The sequence below is a fragment of the Leuciscus leuciscus genome (genome assembly GCF_965113295.1).
Source record: "Leuciscus leuciscus genome assembly, chromosome: 3".
NCBI classification, from domain to species: Eukaryota; Metazoa; Chordata; class Actinopteri; order Cypriniformes; family Leuciscidae; genus Leuciscus; species Leuciscus leuciscus.
In genome coordinates this window covers 20,811,481-20,835,406 of record NC_138727.1, presented here as the reverse complement: position 1 = coordinate 20,835,406, position 23,926 = coordinate 20,811,481, and the positions used below count along the sequence as shown (strand labels likewise).

Below are 23,926 nucleotides of genomic sequence, written 5' to 3'. Positions count from 1 at the left end.
TAACCTAAATTAATTCATGTAAAATAATTCTAATAATACATTTTAATTTATAATAAATAATTTATAATAATGGTGCATGTGGTAAACAATTTAAATAAAAAAGGATTAACCAAACAAACATGAGATCTAAGGTCAAACTGATTTTGATGATGAATTAAAAATAAAAGTGTGAAGAAAAAAAAATACAACAATACAAAACAGTTACAAAATACAAAATTTTAAACAATACAGTTAACACAATATTTTAAAAACACAATTAAAGAGCAATTCATACACCAGTGTATATCATGATGTTCATTTTCCATCTGGAATAAGGTGGGAAATTTGTAGTGGAAACATCACTATTGTGGTGACAGCGACATCTAGTGGTGTTCTGGAAATGTAAAGGCTCTTGTATTTAGTAGAAGGCAGAAGTCTAAACACATTATAATACATCTTTAAATCTTTAGTTTTCATTTTCAATGCATTCTTGTATTCAACAGTATTTACTTGAAAAACACATAGATCGCTACTCACAAAGGAGAGAGAGAGAGAGAGAGAGAGAGAGAGAGAGAGAGAGAGAGAGAGAGAGAGGTGACTTACTTATCACATCAGACAGAATGTGTGGATGCGTGCAAAGAAAAACTATAAAAATAGAAATATCAATCACAGTTAGTATGTTTGATGTCCAGAAAGCGTCATATATAAAATCCTGCAATATATAGTAGCCTACGGCTAAAATGTACATATAAACCTATGTACATATAGACACTATGGCCTAAAATTTTAAGTTTGAAGCAATTTAAGTAAGTAATTTAGTATAGGCTCCCATGCACTTTTCTTTTCTTTTTACAGTCTATGGCTACAACACACTGGTATCAAAATGTGCACAACTCCAAACATTGAATTGTGTTTACCAAAGAAACAAACTCGTCAAACTCCGCCTAGTTTGCCATTGCTATGAGATTGGACAAAACGGTTTAATTCCAGCCCCTCCATTCACTCCCCATTACAAATCCAACACTACGGCGAAATTGCTTCTCTCATGAATATAAATTTAGTGATGCTGACGTTGCTTAGTAGGCTTCCTGGAGTGTTGGACCAGTCGGACCAGTCACGTAACATATTTAATATTCATGAGTCACAAGTCACGTTCATTCGTCCACTTTAGAACAGTCGTAGACGAAAGACACGTTGCGTAATTAATATGCATGAGGCTCACGCTACTCATGTGACGTGCTCTGAGCTGTCTGAAGTTGAAAACACTGTCCATGTTATTGCTTCCTCTCTGCAACAACGTGCACTTCTAATGCAAAGATATATATTTTTGTAGACATTTTTGACTTGAATTTATTATTATTAAACAAGATATTTTTGCCGAATCTTCTAATTTTCTTCAAGGACTGTTTACTCTACCAGCTAACGTTACTGCTAGATTTTAAGTGATAAGCGAGCCTTCAGTTTAAGGTGAGGTTAAGCTTAATGCATTTACGACTGAAATGTAAATTACACCGGTCAGATCATTCGCTATGGTCAGACACTATATATCTTTTTGTTATTGTTATTTATGTCATCACGAGATTTTGCACGTTTGATACTGATGTGGTTACTACTTGTTTCCGTGATCTGCAGGCTTAGGAGGACGGTAAACAAGCGTATAATGGCGACTGAGATTGAAGCCTGGACTACTGCCACCCAAAACGATGGTACGAACATTTAAACCTCTGATTGCCTTAACAACTGCTCATTTATGTATTCAGCCTGCATCTGGCTAATCAATGCATATGGTAGTTGGTCTTTTACGGTGTCGTTTTTGCAGACGACATGGGCTTTAGTTGCACTCATGTTCCACCATGTGCTCTGGCAGAAAGGCTTGTATCGCATGAGTGGTACAAACTTCTAGAAAAATAATCGGTGCATTATTGCATTAATACCAAGATTTCACTGTTTGTTATTGTGAACACATATAAGCAAGATGACTATTTCATGCAAAACTTTTTGTGGATAAGCATTTTATTTTTTAATAATTTCTCTGAAATAAAGTTGTCAAATACAAGCAACATTATTTCCCCATATTTTACACAAATTAACTATCGTTCATAATATGAACTCTACAACTTGGTACCAAAACAGTTAACCGCAAAGCGAGCTAGCAAGATTGTAATGTTTATTGCTGCAAATTTGGCTTATGAACAAACCAATATGGAATGACCAATTGTGTCATTAAATATGTTTCTTTTCTAATTACATCTATTTATATTTGATCTTGTAGCCTATGCGATACAATCATTAAGCTTCTTTGTTAGGGGAAATGTGCTACAATATAAACAAACATACGCCCCCTTGCTGAGATACCCGGATGTTTTTCTTTTTCTTGCCACATGAGTTTGAATATGAATATTTCATGATTTGTTTTCGCGATTTTCATAAAAACAGCGTCCAGATCAATGCTTTAAAAGTACTGTTATTATAAGTACGTGCCGTGGTCTTTGTTTTTGATTGCGCATAGATTGGCTTCCATGCATTTCTCTTATCTGATAACATTAGCATATATGAAGCATATATAACCGACCACATGTGTGTTTATATTTGTATTGTTATATTGTGCGTAAACTAAATTTAAATTAAATTAAAATGTAAAAAGTTTTGGAAATCTTTGACACGCACATACACACACAAACTACAGAATCATACAGATGTGCTGATTCTGATTATTATATATAGTATAAATCTATAATAAATATTCTAATATGACACAATATGATACATTTGTAATATACATATATTTTGTCCCTATGACACTGTTATTATTTAGCTGTTTTTTCCTTTCATATTTTCAGCAGACAGTAAAACGTGAAACGTTACCTCTCAAACATTTATGAAAGTATATCACGTGTCACCATGTGCAGTTCTGGAGGAAAACAAGCTGATTATAGCTTAGACAATAAATGCACATAAACCAATGATAAATTAGTAATATATTTTTTTGTATACCTACCCATCTAACTTTTATAAATTTTAATTTGATTAAAAAATGTCTGATACATCAGAGCATCTCTATTGGAAAGACACATGTATTATAAAACAAAACAAATTTATGTTGATTGTGTGTCTTTGTTCAGCTCGCAACAAACAAATGAGATATTTTTGACCCCATACTATGAATACCAGCCAATTTTTGGATCCCTATAATTGTTTAACAATCATACTGCATAATATGTAATGCACAGACTAGAAAGGCAAATGTGAATTACTGACTGTATTTGTTGTTGTAAAGTGGGTCTAATGTACACCCCCAGAAGATGTCAGAGGTGAATAAGCCGTAGTTGTCAAAATAGATAAGACATTTTCCTTTTATCATGTCACATTTTCCTTATTGACAGTTAAACTGCTGGTTAAACACACCCACCACACCTGTTCTCCTGCTTGCTTAATACTTAATACCAAAATGAATCAACATTGTTAATATTGAGCAATTATTTTTATTTTTTTTATTTTTTTTGACCTCTAGATTTAGACCTCTGGTGGCCTAGTCAAAAACTTTTACAGAACATAGCTACAACATTTTGAAGTAACACTTTTGATTTGGCCCTGCTGTACCCATTTTGTGTTGCTGTTCCTGGCACTTTTAACAGGTTTAAACACTGTAACTGCAGTGTGGTTTCTCGTCTGATCAGAGCTAGTATTTTAGGACGGTAGTATTTATTACCATGAAGGCCACTCCTACTCCTCCTTCTAACCCCCCCCATGCAGACTGTACACTGCCATATGTAGTCAGGCTTGGCAAGAGCACCAGAGAGGCATCAGAAAAAGCAAAGTCAGCTTTTCTGCCTCCTTGTGCTGCTGCTGCCCTCTTTATCTCTTCATTTGCTTGTCCTTTTATGTAGTCCAGTGAAAGCAGAAAAAACACTTTTACACTCTAATGTTGTTTCAAACCTGTATGCATTTTTATTTTGAGTCTATCCCTTTAAAACAGAGTAGCATATGGTTTGTCAAGACATCTGTTTTTGGATGAACCTCAGCTCATATTTATTGCAGCTCTGAGATTAGCTTTGAGACTTTGACTTGAAAGTGGACTCACTTTTTACATTGTGTTCTGGAATAATTTTTTACATTATGAGAAGTACTGCATTTCATGCATGTTTTCACTACAAGTATTGGGATATAATATCACGTTATTAAATTGCACCTTTATAACACATGCTCTATTTGTTGCATGCCACCTTATCTCAGTGTAAACAACATGTCAGTTTATATGCACCCAAAGTCATGATTGATTGTAATAACCAAAACAATGAACGGGACAAAACAAAGTTCAATAGCATTTACAATAGTTTTTGCTATAGTACCGATATAGGTACAGCGAACCTTGAAAGTATGACCAGGTGAAGATTCTTCATATTCCTTTTTGGTGTAAAAAAAAGGCAATTTATTTTTGAGTGAATTATTCCTTGAATGTCAGGTACCTTCTCCTTCCATATTGGTGACACAAGAAGCAGTGCATTGTTTAAAATCTGCTGCTCAGTAAATGACAATAATGTGTATAGTTTTTCCCCCCACATTATTTTAAACGCCAAGATTGTGCAAGAATTTTGGCTGACAGTTCCAGAGCCTGAAATTCAGCAAATGAATTAAGATGTTTGCATGCTTTTAGGGCTGATAACTAGAACGTTTTTTTTTTAAGGTTTATCGGAGGTGAATATGAGACATGACCAGGTGTGCAGGAAAGATAAACATTTCTGCATGATAAAATTAAAGCTAAAGAAATTAAAGCGGATTGAGGATTAAAATGCTTAGGGTGGTACATATATAATGTCACTTGAAAATGTCAATATTCTTACTTTTTTTTATTGATTTTTTTATGTTTAGTTCTCTTATCCCCGGTTTCACATACAAGGCTTAAGCCTAGTCCCAGACTAAGATGCACGTTTGAGCTGTTTTAACTGAAACCAACTTGCACTGACATATCTTAAAAGGTCAAGGGCCATTGTTCTGTCTCAAAATGCATACCAGTAATGTTTTTGCTAAGGCATATTTATAAAAGCTACTTAAATGCCCTAATTGAACTAAGGCCTAATTCCTGGCTTTATCTAAGCCCTGACTGTAAAAACCAGGCCTTAAAGTGGTATGCCTGATTGATGTTTAAAACAGTTTTTGATGCATTTAAATGACAAATTGTGAATTTTCTTTTGGGCTTGTATTTTTCAGGAGCCTTAATTGTATATTTACATTTAAAGTAGTTTATAAAAAATGAAAACCAACAATATTCATAGTACACAATGCCAAGTTTTGAAGTATAAGCTAGATTAGTGCACAAGCTAGGAGTATCTTAATAGTTGTCGATTCTGTCTGTGTCTGGTACAGGTGTGTTCTCACTTGAGAAAGAGCAGGATGGGGTGGATGGGATTTATGGCAGTGAGGATCTGAATGAGTTGGAGGTGAATGGGAACTGGACCCCTCAGGAAAAGGCCCTGCATGAGGCCAGACTGAAAGCTAAGGCTAAACGGCGCCTGCGTAAATCATCCTCCCGGGATTCCACTCGGGAATCACTTTCTGAATCGGTTTCTGGAGAGCTTTCTACCGATCCACACAGCCCCAAGGGTAAAAATGCTGTAAATGATCGAAAGTCACGGACTGGTAAAGGTCGAGGACTGCCCAAAAAAGGTGAGATTGTGAAATATGAATTGTTCTCTAATTATTTGTTTTTCCAATATATCAGTTAATTAAAGATAGATGGATACCAAATGTAGATGTTAATATAAACCACAAACCACCATTTAGTAACTTTGGTTATTTGTGTGGTATGACCAAAATCTTACATCACTGTTACAGTATTTATCATCATGATTTATTTAATGGATCCAAACCAAAAAATATGGTAACAGGTATAAAAGTCGCCTCTTATGTTCTAGTTTATATTGGATAAATGTCTTATATTTCAAATTCCTTCCTCCCTACCTTTTGCGTTTTTGGCTATCTTATAGCTGTTTTATTCTTATTGCCCCTATGAATAGGTGGAGCTGGTGGTAAAGGTGTGTGGGGAGCAGCAGGTATGGTATATGAGGTGGAGGAACCTGACGCAAAGGACCCCAACTATGATGAATCTGCACAGGTAAGAGTACATCTACTATTTACCTTTGCAGCCTATACATGAAGAATACTAGTACACTTTCGTGCCAGTCAACACATGCACCTGCACCCAGATATCCCTGTTTATTTGTCAGCAAATGTTTGCCAAATGCAAGTAGTTTTTCCAAATTTATAATACCATATAACAGTAGGCAAAAAGTACTTGGATTATCTACTACTTCCAACAAGGTTCTGAAGTGTGTATCCACTGGACACTTTACTATCTATACTTTGCTTTTTTTTTGAAGGGGTCCTATTATGCTTTTTCAACTTAAGTTAGTGTGTAATATTGCTGTTTGAGCATACAAAAGATCTGCAAGGTTACAAAGCTCAAAATTAACTTCCAAAGGGAGATATTTTATTTAACAGAATCCACTTTCCAAGAATTACAATGAACCGTTTTGACTAGGGATGCACCGATACCGAGCTCAATGTACTCGTACTCGTAAAAATGCTCCGATACCAACAACCGATACCAGGCCGCGTGTAAACAGTGTTTGTGTCCAGAAAAAGAAACACTGACAACAGAGGGGATAAAAAAAGAAGCCTGTCTATGAAATAAATGTATCTTACTAGTGGAATATTAAACAAAATATAGCAGAGGTGGAAGTAACGAATTACAACTACTCACGTTACTGTAATTAAGTCGTTTTTTTGGGTACTTGTACTTTTTTGAGTATATTTTTAAATCTGTAATTTTACTTGTACTCAAGTACATATTAAGCTAAGTAATCTACTTCGCTACTTGTAAAATCACATTTCGTTACTGAGTACAATTTGAATTGATATTCAAATCTTTGAATGGCATTTCGGTAGCCAATAAAAATATTCGATCGTAAACGGACCAATAAAACCCCTGATATTTGGATTGAATGAAAGCCGCCGCAGTCGCAGCAGGTTTTGAAGAGCTGATCATGAAGGAGGCGAGGAGCTCAGAGTGATTAATGGCTGGACTGAAAGTTTGGAACAACAAACTACATAGTAGTACTGTCAAAATATCTATATTTTGATACATATCAATACTGAAATATCTGTCAATACTCATTTTGGCCTAATATACACCAATACGATACCAGCTGCGTGTTCTCATTCTCTCATCTCAACGACAGCGAGTTTGACACACCCGCCTCCCCTCAGCGCGGGATTGCAGGTAGGCCTATTACGCATAATTTTATTAATACCTGCAAGTTTCTATGGCATATTTTAATGGCAAATGTCACGAACAATATTATAACGCGAGGGCACATTCATGTAATCGCAGAAAACTGGACGCGAGCTCTCAAATGTAGGCTACGAATGAACTGGACTCGGATATTGAGTGTGCGCTCTCGGACTGTGTGTCATATCATGTGTAATCGCGAATCTCTCCAAGTGGTTCTCACTGCAGACTCAAATGACGTCCAGCTCCAATCTCTCCATGCTCTTGAATTAAACGCTGTCAAAAGTTATGAAAAATCTAGTCTTTTTGCAAATTAAATTCAGTTTGAATTGAAATCAAGCTTCCTCGTGCTGTGTGTGAGCTATTGCAACAGTTCACGTTACCCTATTGTAAAGACAAATACACTGAGTGAGTAAATATTAGATTATTGTAATGGTTATTGATCAATGTTTAAATATGTAAACAAAAGCCTGAATTAAAATCTCTCCTTATAAAGTGGACGTGTCTCTTCAGAAGACTTGAATTAAAGTTTTCCATTCAAATAGATTACTGTTACAATGAGTGTTGTGCTTTTCAATGCTTGAAAATAATGATTGCCTTGACAAAATGGATGGACAAAAATGTAGATATTAAAATATTTAGTATGTAGTAGTTTTCCCGATGGTATTAAAAATTATAGGCTAGGCCTACTGAATATTGACATATTTCAAGGTGTCATATTGAAGTTAGAAATTCCAGTATCCACTAATTAATGTCCTTCGACAATAAGGTAAAAATGTGTTAAAAGTAGCTATTTTCTACATAAATCTATGATTTGGTTGTATATTTTTATTGGTAATGCATTAACTATCGCCAGCTAAAAAGTAATTAGTAACTAGTACTCCGAGTAGTTTTTGAGAAGAGTAATTTGTACTTTTACTTAATTACTTTTTTGACACCAGTACTTTTACTTGTAATTGAGTATTATTTCAGCAATGTAACGGTACTTGTACTTGAGTACAAATTTTCAGTACTCTTTCCACCTCTGAAATATAGTAATACATTGCTTTGGTGCGCAAGCTAAAAAACGCGCAGTGGATTGAGCGCGCAGCGGGATAGACGCACGAGCTGGTCGAGCGCATCCCTTAAACCAGACGTCATTGGAAAGTTTGTAGTTCAGTCAGATGTAAATCGCAAAGAAAGTCAAACAAGACATTATGTAGCTTATCAACGTTAACTGATGAGAGAGAGAGAGAGAGAGACTTCTATTGAATGCTCTTGATTGCTGATCGTTCACTCAGCACGTGTTATTTGGATACGCAAACATCCAAAGCGCGCGTCTCAGACAGCGCCCGTCTTGGCTAGTATCCCAGTAAACAAAGTCGGTTATATCTCGAGTAAACGTAGACGCGTTCGGTCTTAAAGGGGCAGAAGTTTAATACTTTTTTAATCAAACAATGAACAAATAAATTACTCACTGCTCTTGACTAAATAGGCTACCCTTTTCAACTTTACAAAAATATACATCTATATTAAATGTATACAGTTAAGAATATGCAATTGTTTTTTTCTTACCCAATCCTCAGCACTAAACCCTTTCTGGAGCTGCTCGAAACATGTTCTGTAGTATTAAATGAAAGATAAAATATGATAGAGCAATAGAATGAACAGTGAAAGTAACAGAAGCTCATACAATGCATTTTAGCAGGCTTAATTAAGCATGAAAATAACTGAATGTATATATATATTTATGTATAAATATATATTTGATTAACAAAGTAAGCCAACTAATATGATTCTTTTGGCTTATCTCTAATATATTTAAAAATTAGAAATGCAGTGAAAATACAGGCATCGGTTTTCGGTATCGGTATCGGCGAGTACAAAAATGGGAGTATCGGTATCGGACTGGAAAAAGTGGTATCGGTCCATCCCTAGTTTTGACTACAACGCGTTTTTTCTGGATCTTGTGAAATCATAATGTTACTCATTTAAATAATCTCCTCCCATGGAATGTGCCAAAAAAGGTGCCTGGTTGAGCTGCATTAGAGAAGACAGTGTTGTCGCTATGTCAAAGAGACACTGTTTTTTCCACCCGTTTCCAAAACTCATTTGTTTGACCTTCCTAAAGCTGACGAACTTAGAGTGGTTAAAATTAATTTTAAACACTGTTCCTGAACATTATAACCCCAACGTTTATCTGTGTGCTGCACATTTTATGGAGAACAGCTTCCAGAAACTAAGAGAGTACAATGCAGGTCACGCACAAAAGCTTCTCCTGAAATGGAGCAGTTCTCACTTTGTTGGGACAATCTGTTGTTTTTGGATAACAACTTGCAAGTATGTCTTATTATTTCTAGTTGCGTTTTCTACCAACAGTTCCAATTATAAGTGTTATGTTGTTGCTACAATGTAAACAAAGGGCAAAGCTCTTTAGCTCCGCTCGCCTGCTAGCCAAAATTAGTGTTTATTTATTGTTTACTGTAGCATTTGTAAGCTCTCGCTTTTGTAAGGTTGTTCACCGCCCCTTAGGAATATTAACCATGGTTTTGTGATCGATTACTCTTTGTATTGCCATAGTTTTCTGACAAGTATCATGATTAAACAATGTAGACGAAATACTCCAAGGCACTCACATGGTAAAGTAAATGGCCTTTAATAAACTGGGCTAAATCATTAAAACCAGTTGAATGTAGATCTACGCGTTTCAGCAACACAGCCTTCTTCAGGACTGTCCTGAAGAAGCTGTGTTGCCGAAAAGTGTATATCTTTTTTAGATCTACTCCTTAATATTTACATTTGAGTCGAGCAGTTCAGTAAGGGGCGTGGCATTTCCTGAACACGCGCTTAGCGGTGCCAATCACAACACTGGGCCAGCCAACCAATCACAACACATTTCATATTTAAGAAGGAGGGGCTTCATTGAAACATATGCGTGTTCAGGCCAGACTGGGGAAAGAGGTGCTGTAATAATGTAAAATATGTGAAAAATACTGAAGCATGAAAGCATATTCTAGTACACCTCAAAAACAAAATCAAGACTTTGTAAAAGGGTGTAGTAGGACCCCTTTAATGGTCATGAAGTACATTTCAAACCAAATGTAGCACTTGCTATACAGTATGCGATTTCAGACACAGCTCATGTATATAGAGCCCAAATCAAATATGGTGATGTCAATAATATCATTCCTGCGTCATGACATGACCACCAATGAGGTTTGATGTTTTGAATGGCATGAGGGCAAGTAAATAATGACAGCATTTAAATTTTTGTTCTATCCAACCAATCCTTTAAGAATCAGAGTCAGTGTTTCTCTTGTTCAGTTGAGTGGGATGTGAGCTAAAAGTGGTTCTGGCAGCCCTGCTGATATTCATGCTGTTTGTATACTGCTGTTATGCTAATCAGTGCACTGTATCACCCAAGTGTTTAACAAACACAGATGGGCTGCAGCAATGACAGTTTACTGGAGAGATCTACTAGGGAAAATAAAAGATGACTTTTTAATGATTTAGTATTTGTTTAATTGATTTGTTACCTCTTTATGTTAAAGGTGTTTTTTCTAGTGTCAGACTCTTGTTTGTTTATCAGGGAGACACGGTATATGCTACAGTAGTACCGGAGCTGGACGAGAGAGAACTCGAGAAGACCATCAACCCCATTGTGCAGGAGTACTTTGAGCATGGAGACACCAAAGAGGTGGAGGTGAGCTATAGCTTAACACAAAGCCAGATGCCAAATAACAGAAACTTTGTTTCAGTAGTATTAGTAGCTAAACATACCATTCCCATTCATTGAATACCATTAGAGCAATGCTTCTCATCCAGGAAGCTGGGGCCCACTAGGGGAAATTAAACCAAGCCTTAAAAAAGAGGAAAAAAATCTAAATCATAATATTACTTATTTATAATTCATCCCCTGTTCACACTGATGATGTAAATCAAAAATGTTTTGTCTTTGTATTTGGATTTTTTGTATAAGACATTTTCTACGATAATGTGTGCAAGCTCCTCTCCTGGTTGAACTTTGATATGTTTTTGAGCTTACACACTGAATTAATTTGTTTATCTGTTAATTCAGGGGTGCAAAACACAGTCAGGTCCACATAGCAGCAAAATAGACTTAAAATACTCATTTATGGTCATACAGACTTAAGAAATATGAAAAATTAAACTGTAAAATGTCTACTTTTTTTTTCGTGTCCACCTACAATTGAAAAAAACATTGTGCTTTTGTGAAGTAAAGAAAATAAACAGGGTGTGCTTTCTGCCTCTTTGTGAACTTTTTTTCTGGAGCACGTCTCTAAACTTAAAACTCAGCGAATACTATTCACCCAGGCATGAGCTATATATCTTTATAATCATTTAAGTGTCTACTTCAAGATCTAATTCAAAACGAAAACAAATATTCTCTGTTTATGTAAACTGTATGAAAAGGAAGAGATGTCAGTCGTTCTCATTACAGCTCATTACAACTCATTATCTGCTGATGTGAACACGCCCACGGAGAGCACACGCTATTCAAACGCAAATGATCTGAGGCAATCAATGCAAACCTATCAACGCCCACATCAGCTGGATAAAACACATCAAGTTTAAATAAGAATCATGTACTTTACGTCATCTTGCGATGCTGTGAGGAATAATAATAGCATTATAGTAATATAATCCTGGAAAAATGTACCTCAGAAGTGCTGGTTTAGTTTCATTTCGAGGAGCGGGCATCAGTGCAGCGGGCATCTGTGCAGTTCATTCACACTCGCACTTACATTAGTAAACATGTTATTTTTACATAAACACATCTACTAGTTTAGCTTTTACCAAACTATATTGCTATACTGAGATGAGTAAAAATCTACTAAAATATGTTCAAATAAAATGTCTTTGTATAAGCAATGTATTAAACTGCAAATTAACATTTATATGCTCTAAAATATCATAAAAACGATATTTTACAGACAAAATATGAAAGACAACATTTCGCTGACTAGTTTTGGATAGATTTAAAGTTTTTACAGTAAAATAGACTACTGCCACATCAAATAAGCGTTTGTTCGCCAATTTCTGCTCATATGTTAAATATAAAGTATGTTTTGTCAAAAATAAAGTCAACTAAGATGCTATTATAGTGTTTGTTCCAATGTAGGCTATATTCAAACTAATGAATCCTTAACTTTGAAATACGTATGATAAAATGTATACTTTTTAAAAAGAAAGATTACACTTGAAATATTGTTATGATTTACATGTGAAAACTTTATAATAAAATAGCAAAAAAATATATTTACAAGGTAGATGTAAACAAAACCTTAATAGGTCAATATAAGCCTTCTCATTAAATGATTTATTATTGTGTTTTATTAGTGACAAACTCTAACAGTCTCTAACTCTAACTTTGAACCAATTCTGTAAAATGGCCCATATAGCCTATTTGAACAGGATTTGTTTCCAGGTATGACTATATACTAAAAATGTGCTTTTGACTTTCATTTATATTTGGATTTTATATATATATATATATATATATATATATATATATATATATATATATATATATATATATATATATATATATATATATATATATATAAATAAATATATATATATATTTTTTTTTTTTTTTGTCATCGCATTCTTTCTTGTGGTACCCTCTCAGTGACATACCTGACTGAAAGGCTTATTATGCAGCTCATTATGCTGGTCATTGTCTTCTCAGATGTGAATCAGAGCATTTTTCATGATCATTCACGCTCCCACGCATATTGCCTTTCCAAACAAAAAGTGTCTTACAAAATTTAAATCAATGTATTGTTTTATGTGAATGATTAGGCAGGATTCTTTTCAGATCATTTTGAAGCAAAAAACTCTAGGCGACAACATCCATTAGTCAAAAGTCTTGTGGACACATATTTAGTATGTGTTTTGTGGCCTTATTTCAGAAACTTTCATTTTAATTTTTTTCAATAACCATGCATAAACATTCTCTCAAAAATACAAACATGTTGCTCACATATTACGGTAGCCCTGTTTGTGCTGAATAGAGTGTAATGACACCTTTGTCATTAATATGTTTATAAGCAACTGAAAAAAGCACAAATGTCAGGGCATGCCAAAACATCTCAAGGACCCCAAAAACACCCTAAGAACCCAGAGGGTTAATTCACCTCCCAGCAATTTTCCACAGTCTTTGTTGGTTGTTGATCTAAACCTTTATTTCTGCTTCCTTCTTTGTCTGGTAGATGCTTCTCAAAGAGCTGAACTTGGGCCATCACAGATATGAGTTCTCCTCTCTGGCTGTTTCTCTGTCTCTGGAAGGCAAGGCCAGCCAAAGAGAGCTTACATCACGTCTTCTCTCAGATTTATCTGGAAAGGTGCTCTCTGAAAGGGACATGTCACGTGCGTTTGACAAAATACTTAAAGAACTGCCAGACCTCATCCTGGACACACCGGAGGCCCCACAGGTAAGGGAATGTCACATGACAATGAAAAATTCCATAAAAAGGGTAATATTATTAAAAGAGTTTAATCAAGTTCACTTTTTATTTCACTCATTTATTTATTTATTCATCCTCATGTCATTCCAAGCCTGTATGAGCACATTCTCTAGAATACCTGATTCCTTTCTTTTCTTCAGATGCTTGGTCAATTTATTGCACGAGCCATTGCTGACCACGCTTTACCCATGAGTTTCCTTGACTGTTACAAAGGCAAGGTGGATTGTGACCATGCCAGGTGAGCTTGATGTGACAGTCTTGGTTATTTGGGTAATTTGCTTGGATATTCACCAGGCAGTCTTGTGTCCAGATTATGAATAAGTATTCTGTTACTCAGTACATAAACCTAACTTTTATGCAGAACCTTCATTGCATCACAAACCAAATTGTAATTGACGTGAAAAGTGTTGAATGCAGCCCTTAGAATTGCTAGGTGCTTTAAGGTTTCAAGGTTTTGACGACCATTTTTAGTTAAATTCAGGGAGTCACGATGATAATGGGATTTTGGGTCAGAGTGGGATTTGGGGTGGGAATTTACCATCTGCCACCAGCCAAATGTGATTACAGTGGCAGAAAGATTTGCCTTGTCACTACGTAATGGTGGTGACTGCCTCTGATTGGCCCTTGATGAAACATGCTTTTGCTTTGTAACAATGAAGCACGTTTGTAGTAGCATTTTATTATCTTGTAGCACAGATGGAAAGAAGCACATCACAATAAGAGTGAACCCACAAGCAGCCTAATCGACTAGGGCTACTAGTCGACTAGTCACTCATGCAGTTTGCACATTCCTAATAGGGATTTATGAATGGTGTGCATTCAAATTAAAAAGTTAAAATGGCTACTTTTAGAACTAAAGTGGTAAATTGCGCTTTTACCAGTCATTGTGGCTTGTGGGCAATGAAGGTAATTTCCCACCCTACATGCCTTGGGGCCCTAGATTGAATATGCAGTTTTATCTAATGTGTGAAATCATTATTTTTGTTCTATTTTCTGTATTATCTGCTTCTGACCCAATGATATGCTGTTCCCATGTTTGTGTGTTCATGCCTTTATTACTGTTAGAGCTGCACTGGACAGAGCATCAGTTCTGCTCTCCATGAAGAGGGAAATCATGCGGCTTGATAATGTGTGGGGAGTTGGTGGCGGACAGAGGCCTGTCAAACATCTCATCAAAGAGGTAAAGTGAGGCCGGATTTCAAATCCCTCCATCATTACCGAGGATGGTACTAATGTAGGCTTATCCAATGATCAGCCAATAATTAATTCAAGTTCTTTTAAACAATTCAAGCGCAATAGGGCTTTATCACACTTCCGCATTCGAAAAGTGAAAAGCTATTTTATGGGGATTCAATTAAAGGTTGGGGAAAACTTATTGTATTAAACCATAATGTTCACATTTTTTCATGCACTTACTTTATGATGCTTTCTTCAAATTGAAGTAGTTTAAATAAAGAAATTTTCCAGCCCATAGATGATTACGTAAACGTATCATCCGTGTTTGAGTGCAGTGGTACTGTAGACAATAATGGGTGGTAATATAATGCAAAACTAAATAACAATAAAAATAAAAATGAAATCATTCCTCTGGCAGTAACTTGAGCTGCGCACTGCTCGTTAATCTTGGCAGCGCTGACAGTCGCGTCTCTCATATCATGTTACACATTAGAATGAAAGATGACATGCATGGTGGGGTATCATGTAAGTCTAAATAAACATTGAACATTGACTTTTTTTGTTAAGTGAAACTAAATGAGTATAATTTTCTTCTCAAAACTGCCGTCCATCCATTGACAATAATGCAAGTGGAAAATCCTTTACGCTACTAATCGGAGCAGGATGTGACGACACGCGGACTGTGATAAAGGCTTTTTTAATGACGCAAAAGAGAACTAAATTCAGTACTGGCGTGCTGTCTATGAAATTTGTGCACAGAATGCCACTTCTTACAGTGCCCTCCACAATTATTGAACCCCCTGGTAAATATGATCAAAATTGGCTGTAAAAAATAAATCTGCATCGATTATCCTTGTGATCTTTCATTCAAAAAATGTGCAAAATTAACCTTTCATTGAAGTAAAAGAATTGAAAGTGGGGGGAAATCACATTATGAAATAAATGTTTTTCTCCAAAACATGTTGGCCACAATTATTGAAACCCCTAGAATTTTTTACGAGTAAAATATCTCTGAAGTATATTCCCATTAATATTTACCTTTTTTAGTACACCAGGGTGACTAGGAACATGAAACTGTCCAGCTATGACTTCGTGTTTCACAGAAGTTTAAATATGAGGAAACACAAAGGCCAAATCCCCTTAATCATCCATCACAATGAGTAAAACCACAGAATATAGTTCTGATGCGTAGCAAAAGATTGTTGAGCATCACAAACTAGAAAGTGGCTGTAAGACAATAGCTAAAGAATTGAAAATCCCCATTTTGACCATCAGGGCAATAATTAAGAAGTTATAACCAACTAAAGATGTTATGAATCTGCCAGGAAAAGGACGTGTGTCTATACTGTCTTAATGCACGGCGAGTATGAAAGTTTGAGTGGCCAAAGACTCTCCAAGGATCACAGATGGAGAATTGCAGAGATTAGTTGAGTCTTAGGGTCAGAAAGCCTAAAAAAAAAAATTATCAAACAACCCCTACATCCCCACATGTTGTTTGGGAGGGTTTAAAAAAAACCCTCCTCGCTCATCCAAAAACAAATTCCAGCAAATTTAATTGTCAGACACGACTGGATCTTCAAACAACACAGGGTTCTGTGGTCAGATGAGACTAAAACAGAGCTTTTTGGCAGCAAACACACTAGATGGGTTTGGTGAACACAAGGATAAAAAGTACCCCATGTGTACAATTTAATATACCATTGGATCTTTAATGTTGTGGGCATATTTTTCTGCTGGAGGTCCTGGACTTCTTGTTCAGATACATGGCATTGTGGATTCTATCAAATATCAACAGATAAAAAATCTAAACCTGACGCTTTCTGCTAGAAATCTTATAATATGCCGTGGTTGGATCTTCCATCAGGACAACGATCCAAAACAAACATCAAAATCAAAACAAAAATTTGTTGTGGAGCACAAAATGAAGCTTCTGCCATGACCGTCTCAGTCCCCTGACCTGATGAGTGGGCTGAACTGAAGAGGAGAAGCACCAACATGGATCTGGGAATCTGAAGGATCTGGAGAGATTCTGTATGGAGGAATGGTCTCTGATCTCTTGTCAGTTATTCTCCAAACTCATCAGGCATTATAGAAGAAGACTCAGAGCTGTTATCTTGGCAAAAGGAGATTGCAAAAAGTATTTAATAAAAGGGTTTCAATAATTGTGGCCAACGTGTTTTGGAGAAAAACATTTATTTCATAATGTGATTTCCCCCCACTTTCAATTCTTTTACTTCAATGAAAGGTTAGAATTTTTCACATTTTTTGAATGAAAGATCACAAGGATAATCGATGCAGATTTATTTTTTACAGCCAATTTTGATCATATTTACCAGGGGGTTCAATAATTGTGGAGGGCACTGTAGATAGCCTGCCAGTACTGATTTGAGTTGTCTTTTGTGTCTTATCTCATTTGAATGAACAAAAACAAAAAATGATGTCAAAATGCCAATCAGGAGACATTTAAGATGAGAATAAACAGGCACAAAAAAATATTTTGCCAAAAATTTGTGCAGTGCTGAGCCAAAAGAATACATGTAAAAGAAGAACAGAATACAATGTACTTAGCATATCACAATAAATTTGAACATTGCAACATGCTAGAGTCAGAACCTTCAGTTCGGGAGCTTGCTGCTTATTGTGCTTGTTTGCCACATTGAAGACACATTTGTCTCGGTGCAAAGGAGAGCTTCCAAGATGAGAATTTACATACAAAAGCATTAGTAATGCTAACTGATTAGTATGCTTGCTAAACTAGAGTATTAACCATTAACAAAGTTTACTGTTAGTTTGATAGCTGAAGAGCCACATTAGAAAGAATGACTAATGGTTAGCATAGTAAACCAACATGGTATAAGACAACAAATACAGATTTTGGAATGTTGTTTTACTGTAACAGTAGCGATAATCAAACATCTATTTGGTCCTTTCTGTGTGGCTCAGTCCAAAGATCATCTGAGCCGATTTTGGACAAGATTTGTAATAGGAGTTGACGACAAAACTTTAAAATGACAGATAAGCAAAATTACAGAGAATTATAAATAGAATATTGTTGGAATCAGCATAACCCATGGAATATAGTGAGACAAAGAAAACAAAAAAGTTTGGGTAAAACCACTATCTCTTGAAGGCTAGGTGACGCTATCTTCAAAGTTCTTGGGCACAAAACATGTAAATGAAGAAACTCATATTTTGTTCAACATCCTACACCTTATTTGCTGTTTATATATTCTGTTGCTGTTTGTTTTACAGATGAACCTGCTGCTAAAGGAGTACCTGGTGTCAGGTGTGCTCTCTGAGGCTGAGCACTGTCTGCGAGATCTAGAAGTGCCACACTTTCATCATGAACTGGTCTATGAGGTATGGATGAACATTTCACATACTAAAATAGTCAATACTGTATATTGAATGCACATAAATTGTCATCATTGTCATATATGACAATATATAAAAATGACTATATACAGTTGTGCTCAAAAGTTTACATACCCCTTACTGAATCTTCAAAATGTTAATAAAAAAAAAAGAGAGATCATACAAAATGCATTTTATTTTTTATTTAGTACTGTCCTAAATAAGATATTTTACATAAAATGTTTACATAAGTCCACAAGACAAAACAATTGCTGAATTTATAAAAATGACCCTTTTCAAAAGTTTAAGTGCCCTTGATTCTTAATACTGTGTGCCATTATCTGGATGATCCACAACTTTTTAACTTTTTAGTTAAACTGCCCAATGTTCTTCAGAAAAATCCCTCAGGTCCTGCAAATTCTTCAGTTTCAGTACCTTTTGCATATTTGAACACTTTCCAGCAGTGACTGTATGATTTTGAGATCTTTTCACATTGAGGACAATTGAGGGACTCAAACACAACTTTTAAAAAATGTTCAAACATTCACTGATGCTCCAGAAGGAAACATGATGCATTAAAGCCACACTAAGTAGAAATTGTGTTTTTGTCAAACAGCGACCCCTAGAGTCGCTGTGGAATACTTGCACTGTCGTAAATATATTAGCCTATATTATAACGTTTTTACATGATTGCAGCTAAATCACAAGTAAATAGTCTATAGTCTAGGCCTACTGTATAATTTAATTTGTGTTGTTTTTATTGGAATGTAAACATTACAAAATGCCAGATAACATAAATTAAGTTAAATGTACGTCGCATTATTTCATAACATTGGCCGTTATGATGTCATTAGACATGATTATTGCAATTGATCATAATAGTTTGCAAATTGTGCTCGTTTACACTATTTAAAACCTCTACGTTAGGCTTATTTATGTCCTGATAATTATGTGAGATATTGAAAGCTGTTCTCATGATAATCGCAGGAATCAACGTCAACAGCGTCGTCTGATATCCCTCAGGACTACGTGATAAATACACCTCACAACACCTGAGTTCAGCTGGCAAACTAATTCGTGAGGCATAGCTATCTGATTTATCAAAACGATTCCATGTACACCTGGTCACATAAATGTATTTTTGCGAAACGGATTTAAATTCTATCTTCAATTCTCGCGCTATATGCAGATTTAATGGAGTGCAAGTCACCGAAAGCAACAGATATGAGCTGCATTTTATAGATCATCAGCTAAAATTTCAAAATCAAAGACCGCAATAAGAGAGAGCAGTAAGCCTGGTTAGATAATTTCGTTTCTTTACTTTTAATGATGAAGATTGTGTGTTAAGCGTCTGCGACTTACTTTCACTTTGATTTGCTAGTTTGCACGTTGGCTTGATGCATTTGCTCAACTGCGGTGATGCGTGTTCCAGCGCGTCGTCATATCTGGTTATAACATATAGCCTATAACACGCTCTCACACGTTTTTTTTTTTTTTTAGCATTTTTGGGAGGAGTACAATTTACATATGTGGTTTCAACAACCATATGCATTTACACTTGTCCAGTTTCGTCTGGAATGCGTCTCAGATCTCCTCCTGAAGTGGTTTGAGCGGTCGGATTCAAATCCGTCTCAAATGCGTTTCGGAGGGCATTTAAACCTGGACTTTTCACGATCGGATAGCTATCCGATCTGAGAAAACCATTAAGTGGCCAGGTGTAAACAGCCCCCATGACAAAAACATACGCACGAAAGCCGAAAACAAACGCTGGTTGGCTTCTCACGTCCAAATTTGACGAAGTGGTGGGGGAAGTGACGTATGCCGTAAAGCAGTCGAATTTTGTAGTTCTTTTTGTGCTCTGGTTACTACCCGAACCCCGAAGTTACATAGTGCCAGTAAAAGCGATACATACCCTGTCAGGCTATGGCAGACGTGTCATTCAACCTACTGTAAGTTGATGTACCATCACAAGGATCTTGGAAATATATTATGAAGGTTGAAAAGTTACATAGTGTTGCTTTAAAGGCCAGGGATGAAAACTTTTGCATTTGAAGATCAAGGTAGATTGTAATATAATTGTACAAATTTACAATTAATTTAAATACTAATTAATTTGTCGTCCGTGAAAAATATAAGTATCTTCTGTTGCTTCCGAAGGGCAGTGCTAAAATATATTTTTTATATATTTAAACAAAATAAGAACAATTTGGACATCTTCAACCTGGTCAAAAGTTTTAATTTCCTGGCTCTAAATGCATTGTGTTTCCTTCTGTAAAATGTCAGTACTAAATAAAAAATAACATGCATTTTGTATGATTCCTCTCATTCCTCTTCATTCTGATTTCTCTCACCTGTTTTTCTGTTTGATATAGGCTGTGATTATGGTACTAGAGTCTACAGGTGACACAGCCATACAGATGATGGTCAAACTCCTCAAGGTGTTGTGGCAAACTGGCCTAATCACTCTGGACCAGATGAACAGGGTTTGTACAAACTTGACTTTTTTTTTTTTTTTTTTTTTTTGCTATTATTTTGCAGCTGGGTGATATACTGTTACCAATTAGCTAAAACTGTCTAAACATTCTACCATTATTCTTCTAGTAATTTCAGATCCTAATGATTGCTCACAATTATTGTTATTTTAATTATTAGCCAACAGATTGTACTGTTTATAATGGCGTAAAACCATTGACATTACAGGGAAACACGTCTTCTGTGATTCTAGATCTATTCTGAAAATTAGTTTTTTCCACATATGTGCGATGGCACTTGTATGTGCTAGAGACAGCTGTGTTCTGCTTGCTGCCAGTTACACACGCACACACACAAAACCGTCGAACGAGTATATAAACTTGCATAAGGTTTCATGGTCCAAACCAAACTAAACGGCAATCGTGGACTTCATTGCACAGGATATGTGCGGTTTCACCTGCTGGTATTCCAAATTCTCTAACAAGGCATCATTTATGCCATTTGAAATTTACAAATTACTTTGTATTTACTTTGTGTTTTAAAGCTATGTTTAATAATGAACTTAACATACAATTGTTTTGATTTGAGTATGTGTATGGTGTTTTAAATAAAATGCATTAAAAAAAACTAATTTATCGATCGAAAAAAAGTACCGTTTTAGAATTGAATTGTGATTCCTAGAATTGGAATCATAATCGGATAGTGAGGTGCCCAAAATTTCCCACGATTCACTACGATAGTGGATGGTGATTTATTCCACGTTTTTTCCAGTCATCACTAAATTTGGGTCTGTTAATCTTTGGATCATGGTTGTATTCTAATGGTTTGCTTTTGTAACGTCAGCAGAAGTTTCTCAGCGAAGCTTGTTGTATTGATATCCAATTTGACCTGGTCATTTGAAGGTTGCAGGTTCAAACCATGCAGAGGAATGTCTGAGAGCCATTATTATTGTGCTTGTGAGGAAGGGACATAAACCCACATAGTAGTCACAAAGTAGTCTTTATTTATTCATTTTCCATATTTTTAATAATCTGGCATTAAACTTGTTACAGTTGTAATATTTTAACTTTATCTGCTCATAAAAATGACTTTAAAGTCAATAATTGAATTCCACATAATTCAATAATTTGGATCTGACCAGGTTAAATATGGAATTGCTCCAACATGGTTGGCAACATTTTCCATTTAGTTGTTTGTGAGAGAATTAATGGGTTTGCGTGTTATACACAGGGCTTCGAGCGTGTATATGATGAGCTGCCAGAGATTAACCTGGATGTGCCTCATGCACACTCCATTATGGAAACCTTTGTGGACCTTTGTTACCAGGAGTCAGTCATCACTAAGCAGCTGAGGGATTTCTGTCCAACCAGGTCAGAGACTTGCATCTTCCCTGTTTATCGATGTTCTTTAGAGAATACGTTCTTTTAATTTGTTACTGTCTGATACTTGATGGTAATTCTCTTCCTGTGAACACTAGCATTATAACAAATGTATTCCTGTGGCCAACAGAGGGCGTAAGCGCTTTGTGAGTGAGGGCGACGGAGGGATCGTGAAAAGCTAGAAGAATCAGGAGAGCTCCGCAGGACCCTGATGCTGAGCAGGCTGGGATCTCCTGCACTTCCATGGGAGTCTGTCCTCACTGTCTTGCTCATCTTCCGAGTACACAGAAATATTCAGCCTCAGAAATGATATCATGTAGAAGAGTAACAACTGAGAAATGCTGTTCTCTCCTCTATTGCAGGCTTTGTTTCATTTGTTTGTGAATTTATGTGCGTTTGTATGCAGCATAAATGCTGCAGTGAAAAAAAGAAGTGAGGGGAAATCAGCAGTTTCAGATGGCCATGAAATACAGTTTGGGTTGAGGGATTAATTTTGCTTTATCTTTTTTAGCTTAAGTTGTTTTTCTGTTTTTGCTCACAAGTGTTCACTTGTTAGTGTTCACAGTGATCTCCCAATTTTTGCAATGTAATGCATAAAATATGAAGTATTTAGAATAAGGTATTAAAAGAATTTGTGCTATTCAACGGAAGTGCTTAATCTAACTGTTGGGCCAAAATACAATATTTTATGAAATGATTGGGGTCACTTCTAATTGTTTTCATTTGATTGCATGTTTATCTTCAAATTAGTCTTATTGCATAAAGAAACCATACGTTTACAGATTCACAAGGATCTGGGAGATTTTTGGTTAGCTGCATACAGACTTTTTTTTCCTTCTTTTTTTCTCAATGCTTATTCATGGTTTATGCCAAATGCATGTCAAGAAATTCTAATGTTTCTGGCTAGTTTTGACATCTTTGGATGTTTTAGCTGCCAAGGAATGGAGGAGAGAGAGAGAGCATCATCACCTATCAGTCAGGCTGATGCCTGTGAGACTTTTGTCTCCCATCTTCATAGCAGCCTAAAGTTTTGTACCCCTGTTTGATGAAGTTCAGAACATCCATTTTCATATTTAGTCCTTGTATTTATTTGGACAAAGAGAAGCCAGCTGAGACAATTAATGAAAATATCTATCATTTTTGAAGTGGTAAACTTTTCAGCAATCAATACTTAGTGTCAGTTATACAATTTTTTTTTTTTTTTTTTTTTTGCTTTTGTCATGCGATCAGTCTTTGTGTCTGCTTGTTCATGGGACACTTTTTCAAAGCAAAAACATTATTTTTGTCAACCAGCAGTTCCAGAGTTCCAGCATTGAATACATTTTGACACTAATTATTTCAATAAAATTCATAATGCTCAAATTCCTGTTTCTTTGTGATAGTTTTACCCCCCCCCCAACATTTTTTTTTTTAAATGTTATTTGATTGAAAGAAGTCTCTTATGCTCACTAAGACTACATTTGTTTGATTCAGAATACGGTAATAGCAGTAATATTGTGAAATACTACAATTTAAAATAACCATTGTAAAATGCTGATGTAAAGCTGAATATTCAGCAACCATTACACTTCAGCAGTGCTGAGTAGATTACTTACAAATTAATCCATTACTGAATACAAATTACATGATGAAAATCGTGATTAGTAACGTAATCTATTACATTACACATTTTAGGTAGGCCTAAAATAATCTGATTACTTTTGACCTAACTCATTTATCACACTGATTTGTATAGAATAATCTTGTAGCATATTGATATAAAAATGCAAAGAGAAAGAAAATGTATTCCACTCTGTTAACGTGAAGTG

General features: G+C 35.7%; 1 protein-coding gene across 1 annotated transcript; it reads left to right on the top strand.

Moving 5' to 3' along the window:
- Positions 1 to 1,211: 1,211 nt before the first annotated feature.
- pdcd4a (programmed cell death 4a) lies at positions 1,212 to 23,480 on the top strand. The gene is made up of 12 exons (XM_082165672.1): positions 1,212 to 1,446; positions 1,612 to 1,685; positions 5,344 to 5,643; positions 5,994 to 6,091; positions 10,836 to 10,949; positions 13,483 to 13,704; positions 13,878 to 13,975; positions 14,803 to 14,917; positions 18,166 to 18,273; positions 20,640 to 20,750; positions 21,970 to 22,109; positions 22,249 to 23,480. The coding sequence occupies exons 2-12, from the start codon at positions 1,640 to 1,642 to the stop codon at positions 22,298 to 22,300; spliced, it is 1,404 nt and encodes a 467-aa protein (XP_082021798.1). The 5' UTR covers positions 1,212 to 1,446; positions 1,612 to 1,639; the 3' UTR covers positions 22,301 to 23,480.
- The last annotated feature ends 446 nt before the right edge of the window (positions 23,481 to 23,926 follow it).

What these genes read in the sequence shown, in the direction of transcription:
- pdcd4a (XM_082165672.1), top strand. Translation starts at nt 1,640, where the DNA reads ATGGCGACTGAGATTGAAGCCTGGACTACTGCCACCCAAAACGATG. An exon ending in TCGAGGACTGCCCAAAAAAG is followed by an intron (nt 5,644 to 5,993) that starts GTGAGATTGTGA and finishes CCCTATGAATAG; the next exon opens with GTGGAGCTGGTGGTAAAGGT. An exon ending in ATCATGAACTGGTCTATGAG is followed by an intron (nt 18,274 to 20,639) that starts GTATGGATGAAC and finishes TGTTTGATATAG; the next exon opens with GCTGTGATTATGGTACTAGA.